This window comes from Leptosomus discolor, chromosome 11, assembly GCF_034619465.1.
Source record: "Leptosomus discolor isolate bLepDis1 chromosome 11, bLepDis1.hap2, whole genome shotgun sequence".
NCBI classification, from domain to species: Eukaryota; Metazoa; Chordata; class Aves; order Leptosomiformes; family Leptosomidae; genus Leptosomus; species Leptosomus discolor.
The window spans coordinates 14,737,086-14,744,533 of record NC_141401.1 but is presented as its reverse complement, the minus strand read 5'-3'; the positions used below and the strand labels follow the sequence as shown (position 1 = coordinate 14,744,533).

The 7,448-nt window shown below is 43.4% G+C and overlaps 1 protein-coding gene across 2 annotated transcripts in view; it reads left to right on the top strand.

Moving 5' to 3' along the window:
• Positions 1-916: 916 nt before the first annotated feature.
• SCAPER (S-phase cyclin A associated protein in the ER) overlaps positions 917-7,448 on the top strand; it is a 164,857-nt gene continuing 158,325 nt past the window's right edge. For both annotated transcript variants that reach the window (XM_086471462.1, XM_086471461.1), the window contains exons 1-3: positions 917-972; positions 3,033-3,108; positions 6,674-6,791. In XM_086471462.1, coding sequence (XP_086327588.1) covers positions 917-972; positions 3,033-3,108; positions 6,674-6,791 — 250 coding nt within the window. The remainder of the gene's footprint in view (positions 973-3,032; positions 3,109-6,673; positions 6,792-7,448) is intronic.

The following is a 7,448-nucleotide window of genomic DNA, read 5'->3' as shown; positions in this document are numbered from 1 at the left end:
AGATGTTTGCGCTGCTGTTCCTGGAGACTTCAGTTGAGGCGTATATAATCTCCCAAGCCATCTATTCCCATCCTTGTATTATTTTTTATGTTTTAGAGATGACAACCTGAATTGGTCTGGTTACAGTTTAGGCCTCTTACTTCTCATCATGTCACAGTGGGGGAAATGGATTATCCTCTCCCTCTTCACAACCGTGCTTTTACATGCCTGAGCACTCCTACCACATCCCCTTTTTCTTCTCTTTTGGCTAAACAGACCCAACTTGTCCAGTATTTCCTCACAAACCACATTTTCCAGGCCTCAGATCCCATGAAAAGGGCTGGCCCCTCGATGAGACCCATCTTCCGCCAAGGCGGACGCCGTACCCTAACTCACACCTCCCCAGTGTTAAACCCTAGGATTAGCTCCTGGTTTGCTATTTGCCTGCACATACACCCAACACATCATACCCAAGTATTTATTGGCTCGCACGTATCCAATGTGCTCCTTTTTCCAGCTCCCCGCTGCGGGGAAGAGGGCTCGACGCTGAGGGACTGCCCGCCATCCCCTCAGCGGTCCCCTCGGCCTGGGGCCCGCGCTGACGGCGCCTCAGGGTCAAGGCTTTCTCACAGCGCTGACCGGGCGACAGCCGGCCTGGCCCGGCCCCGAGAGCTGCAGCCGCCGCCGGTGCGCACCGCGGGAACCACTCCCCGCCCCGGGTCACGGGCAGAGCCGCCGCCGCCGCCTCAGCCCCAGCCCACGCCGCAGGCGGGAGCGGGGAGGCCAGGTGAGGGCAATGCCTTCACCGGCACGGGTGGCGCATGCGCGGCTCGCCGGGCCGGGCCGGGCCGGGGTTGGTGGGGGGGGCACCAGCGCAGCGCACGGCGGCGGCGGGCGGGCAGTCGCTCGGGCGGGCGGTCGCTGGCGGCGGGATGCGATGACATCACCGCGGCGGGACGCGCGCGGGCGGGACGGCGCGGCGCGGCGGAGAGCGTGAGTGGCCGCTCCGCGCGCCCCGGCGCGGGGGAGGGGCGCGGCGGCAGGGCGGCGCGGGGCGCGGCGGCGGGGCAAGATGGCGGCGGGCCAGCCCTCCCCCTCCTCCGCCCTGCGGAGCCCCCAAGCGCTGGCCCCGCGGGCGGTTCCGGGCCCTCGGCCTTCCCGGGCGGCCCAGCCCTGCCCGGCGCGGCGCAGTGGCGGGTGAGGGAGTGAGGCCAGTTGCTACAGGCAACCGGGAAGCCCGTGGCGGCGAGCGGGACCGGTGGGTGTAGGTTAGGCCTTGCCGTGAGGGGGAGTTGGCCGGGCGCCTTGACGAGGAGCGGGGCCTCGCAGCTCCCGGGGGTGCCCCGCGGCAGCCCAGCCTCAGCCTCGCGGTGAACGGGGCCTGTCCGTTGCCAGTCAGTCTCTCTCCAGTCCCTCCTGCCCAAGCCCGCCGTCGCGGACAGTCTGTGGGGAAACCTGGAATGGCTCCGTCTGAGGGAGCCGTCTGTGGTTGTAAACCTCACTGCTACTGCACGGGCGTACCTTTCTGGTGGTGTGAAAGCTGTAGGTGTGGAAGGGAGAGGCACATGTACTGAGAAAACTCACTGTAAACTCTTAGGGACTGCAGTAAGGTGTATCAGTACTTGCATTTTTAGAATTATTAACGATGTTCATAATTTAAACTGATGGTTTCCCTTTGCTGTCAGAGAGGAAATCGTGGTTACAAAAGCTGACAGTAGGGAGGTCTTGCAGCGTCCTCAGGGTTAGGGTTTGCCTTTTCTACACGTTTTTCTCAATACAGCATTTTGTTTCTAAATCGTTTCCAAATGCACTGCAGTACTGGAAGATACTTTGGCCCTCAGGTTTTTTCCTTGAATACATATGTCAACTTAATGAGCTTTTATTACACCTTGATTATAATCAAGTTAATTTGGTGGGCAAAAGCACAGCTCTCTGAGATACCTCGTTGTTTGAAGACTCTTCATGCTGGGCCTACCCTGATATCTGAAGTGATGCTGTAATACAATCTTACTTTGTTTTCAGAAACTCAGCTTCCTTCAACCAGCTGCAGAATGTTTCAGTTTCCGTAAGCTCAGTAGGTTGTTCTAAAGGATACAAACAAGTGCAAATCTTAACAACTGCCCATTAGTTGATGTAGGTTTTGGCTATTTACTTTTAGAAAAATCAAGCAGTTCATGAGGAGTACAAGGTGCAATATGAGAACAAGTGAACAGCCCCCTTAAAGCGGTATTGTTAATGATAAAGACCAACGAATTCTGACTTTGGATCTGATTAAAGGTTAATCTTGTTCTGTTACCTAATTTCTGATAGTTTAGAAGTGTCTTTAACTTCTGGTTAGCATCAGATTCTTCAGAAGAATAAGAACTGTTGCAGGAGAGTGTTTGCACTCTCATCAGTAGCTGGCTAGAATTTATTTCCACCTTGAACCTGAGTTATTTCAGAATTGTTATCACTGTTCTGGTAATTCTTGATAAACCTGTAAATATTTAGTCCCATACACTTCTGCACTTGTGGCAATGGTTCTGAAGTTCAGAACTGGATAAAGGTAGTCACTTTCTCACAGTTGACTTCTACAGGTACCATCACTTTTTTTTTTTTTTTTTTTGATAGGAGCAGAAGTTTTCCTTTATTTTGCTTCACCACTAATTATCTGATACTGATTTCTTAGTATGTCTCTGATTAATTTTTCTTTTTGAACTAATAACCCACTTGCCTGGTCTGGTATCACAGGAAAGATTGTTCTGCTGGCCTTTCACTGTTCTAGAGCAGTCCATGCAATGATTTATTTTAAAGTTTTAATAGTCTTTGTACTATTTACTGTCTTACTACATACACATTTACATTTTTCTGTAGGGTTATTCTCTTTTTGTTTTCTCCTTGGGCTTTTGGCTACTTTTAATAAGGAGCAATGCAAACACTTTACAAGTAAAACAGTCTTCTGAAGACTTTACTGTGTTCATCAGATGTTCATGACATAACTGTTACTAAGAAGCTAAAATTAATTTTACAAGTGGTTTAAGTGAAAATAATTAATTGCATTTATTTTGACACAGGTATGAAAACTCAATGGGGTCATCGAAAAATATAATAAGTGAGCCTGTTGATGTGGAGGAAGGCTATAACATGATGGTAAGACATTCAGCTACTCTAACAGTATGAGGAGGATTTTTCTTACTGCAAGAAAAACTATTTTTTCATGTTGGGATTCATTGATAAATCACTTTGTACCTTCTCTGAAAGTACTGATTCGAGAAACGGAATCAATTTAATTTATTGACAATATGGTGAGAAACCATGAAAAATGAATTTTACTGTAGAAGAAATTAGAGTATTTCTTCTAGTTTTGCTTCATTATAGAGGTTTATTGCACTTTAACACATGTTTCAGCTGATTCCCGTTTAAACTGTGTTCGTCCAGCCTGTGCTCTAGTGTAAGACCATAGTTTGGTTACACGAATAGGGCGTTGTGTGAAGTGGCTGAGGTTAGAGCTGAAGTTATTTTCTTTGAGAATGCCATGGATGAAACCGGTGGTCTTGTTGACAGCGATGTACTTATGTCTATGAACACCGTTAAAACAAGAATCCTCATAGATGGTCCTTTAATATTCATAGCCACGCAAAGAAGCAGTGCAGACTAAATAACAGAAACCTGCTCTTTAAGGCTAAAAAAATTTGTAGTTCCTGTGCCTAACAGATGGTTGTATCTAGAGCACTTTGAAAAAGGTAACTTCTGTGGGTAGTTAAGTAGCAAATGGGGATTCAGTTCGAGGAAGTGATCAAAAACCTGTGCGTCAGTGTCACTTCACTCATGTGAAGGAGGGTATTAAAGCTTGCTCTTGTCTAGTCAAATGTGTTGATACCACTATGGCTTTTGGCACAGCAGTTCATACTTCTCAGCAGCTGTACGCTTCACTATTGCTGACGGTCCTGTGGAGACCTCCTTTAAGAGTTTGTTTTCTTTTGACTGATGTCTAGGTCATGGAGATTAGAATTTTGAGTCAGGCTCTGGTTTCATGACACAAAGTACTTGGAAATGCCATGTTGAGATACCCTGCTTTCCTTACAAGCCTTTCTGACTTGTAAAAAAAAAAAAAAAAGAAGTAATTTTAAAAGTCAGTTTGGTGTGGACTAATGCAAAGTTTTACACTTACATGGGAGTAATAATCTCCAGAAATAAGGGTGGAAAACACTGTCTTGGCGGCAGTTGTGCAGAAAGGAACCTTGGGATTATAGAACGTCGTATGTGCAACGAGAGAAATTCTGCTTCTATACTAGGAAGAGTAGGGTCAGCTCTGACCAGGGGATGGGACTTGGGGTTGGACTAGACCTGCAGAGGTCTCTTTCAGGCTTTGTTATTCTGTGACTATAGAAGTCGTGCGAATCTGTGTGTGGTATGTCATGCCGTATGTGTTACAACTGTATCGTAAGTGATGAAAAGATAGTATCGTATTGCAAAAAAACCCCATGCATCATTTTGAGATGATCAAATGGGAGGGTAAGCTGTAAGATGTGAATAACCTGTCCACAGTGTTTGGCATTGAGAAAGTCCATTGAGGTATTTATATCTGGTTGTGGACATTGTATTTCAAAGACAGATGTGAATCAGTTCGAGACAATCTGAAATAGAAAACCGTAAGTGCTTAGAGTCAGAAAACTTAAGTCTGACATCTGGAAAACATGAGAAAAAAGATTAAAGGAATAGGGAAGGTAAGCCTGGAAGACAGGAAGACCAGCGAAGGATGAAATGGAACACACAGCATAAAAAAATAAAACAAAATAAAAAGTAATCAAATGGTTTCCGTGTCCTCTGTGTATGGCAAGAATGAATGGCGTATGCTGTAGGAAAGTTGTAGTTAAATACTACATTGATTGTGCTGAGTGGGCACTCTGCCGGTGGAGGATTTGAAAGAAAAGATGCAATAAATGAGGAAAGGTTTATTTGTGTATTCCATTTTTGGCAGTTGGGGATGCCATAGATTAGCCTTACTTGCAGCTAAGGTGAGTGGTTGGGTCTTTTTTGAAGATTTGAGAATGCAAAATGCAGTCCGAACGTTCTTCTTTTGGTTTTAAGACGGATGCGTTTCAGAGGCAACTAAGTTAAAATTACTCTACTCTGTTGTGAAGTAAGCTACCACAAGTATTTACATTGGGAGTTTACGCAGTAGATTAAAGTGATTTTAAAACAGTTATATGACATTCATGGATCTTTCACTCTTAGATCGATGATGGAAAGTATCGTTAAGCAACAAGGGATGAAAAACCCAAACCAAACTTGATTCAGCAGATGTGGTCGCTCTTACTAAAAATTCCTGGCGAGAACAGGCAATTAATTGTATAGAAAAAGGATAAGACTAGAACCAGTTTAGTACAGATCCTGTTTTTTTTACGTGCTTTGCTTGGGCTTCTTTGGGCCAAAATGTATAATTTGCTATTTATTTGATTAGGTTTTCCCAAAGTTCACTTACTAGCAGTGCTATTTTTTCTTTGTTTTCATTGTATTACATGGTGATATCTCTAGGTAGGTCTGTAGAGCACTAGATGGCACACTGCGGCTTTGAAACAAGCAATTAAGGACATCTGGATGACAGAAAACTAAGTTAAATACTAGTATGTAAGCATCAAAGTAAAAGCAGTTCCTCATTTGTGTTGTGTTTCCTACCATCTTAATAAATTTTAGCCGCTCATCTGCCATAGTCATTTTTACTATATTTTCTCTCTAATGATGTACTAGTACTATAAAACAAGATGGTTGCAGGCTCGAGTCATATGGTGGTAAGAACGAAAGAGGAAAAACACATCTTCCGATTAGCACTATAGAAAATAAAATAATATTTGGGTTCGTGTAACTTCTTTGTGATTAAGTTTGTCAGTGTTTGGAGATAACTTGGTCAGCAGTTTTGTGCTATCACAGCACATAAATTTATCATTACAGTATATGGTTTGGCTTTGTTGCAAATTATTTTCTGAGGAGTAACTTGCTGCACTGTGGAAGAGGCAAGATTTTATCTAATTGACATCTGTCAGTTGATACGAAGATTTCTTAATATATTTGGTTTCAATGTTGGATTTCACTTGTGATGACGTGTTTTGCAAATGCAATGAAATATATTTATTAGGTAAACGAAGTTCATCCTCAGTGTCTCTCATTCTGTCTTTGAACAGCTCCAGCTTTCTAGTAATAACAGCTAACTTTAGTTGCCAGGAAATACTTTCTAGGTTCCTGTCTTCTCAGTGAAAGAGAGGTGGGGTTTTTATGCATGTTTCAGCTGGTTCTGATAAATCTTGTGCCTTTCTCCAGGCTCTCTCCAGTCAGCTAACTCATGTATTTTGGTCTCACACGGCTTTTATCTTGAGTAATTAGTTCTAATTAACACAAGGTAACTAAAACATTTGCAAAGTCTAATGTGATGCTCTAGCAGCATTGACAATCAATTAAATGGAGATTAAAAATGTGTGGGGTAGACATACCCATACTGAGGGCTCAGTAGTAACTCTTGTGTCATGTTGATGAATCTATCTGCAGAAAAATGGTTGTGGAAATGAATATGTACACTTGTTTTGGATATTTGAAGAAAATTCAGTACCCACGCACCCCGCTTTGGATGGTTTAGCCACATATTGGATGAAATTAACATAGCAAAACAAAAACTTATATGATTTTTTTTTTGTCCCATCCCTGTGTTTCTTATTTTCAGGCTTCTTTCCAACGCTCTAATAGCCATGACAAAGTGAGGAAAATAGTTGCAGAAGAGGGACGTACAGCAAGGAACCTAATCGCATGGAGCGTTCCACTGGAAAACAAAGAAGATGATGGTATGTATTCAACAGCCTTCCACCAGCTTTTTCTGCTTTCATCCCCTTGTCCACCGGAGTTGCTCACCTGGAAACATGTTTCTTACATAGGATTTCTCTATAAAAAAATAAATGGTTATGTTTAGCGTACACAGTATAATTTTAAAGCTTTTTCCAAAATGCACCCTGCAGTTGACAGATCACTTTATAAAACCTTCATAGTGACAGGTTAAGAACTGTTTTCATTTTGTCTGTAAGCAACATCTAAGACTGTTCTCTTTTGCTGATATTATCAAGATACTTGTGTGCTATATTAATGCTGTCTTAAACTGATCTTTTATGGCTTGGGAGTTCAAAATTATAGGGATGGCTTAGAACAGTCCAACAAATTGCTCTCTATGCTCTAAAACAAGTTTGGAAGTTTCTTTTGGTATCACTTCAGTCTTTGGTAAACATCTGTGAAGAATCTTTAAGGAAGGGGATGTGTGGGGACGGTTTTCTGTGATGCAAGTCCTCAGCACAGTTTTTTTACTGTTACAATATTCTCTTGTGGTATGATGACTTAAGGAGTCAGGAGTTGATGTTAATGTTTGTACTGCTCAAGCTGTTCCAGATGTCAGAATGCTGTTTTTGAGGACATCATCTCTACTATTTTTGTAGCTTGCATGTCCCTGTGCA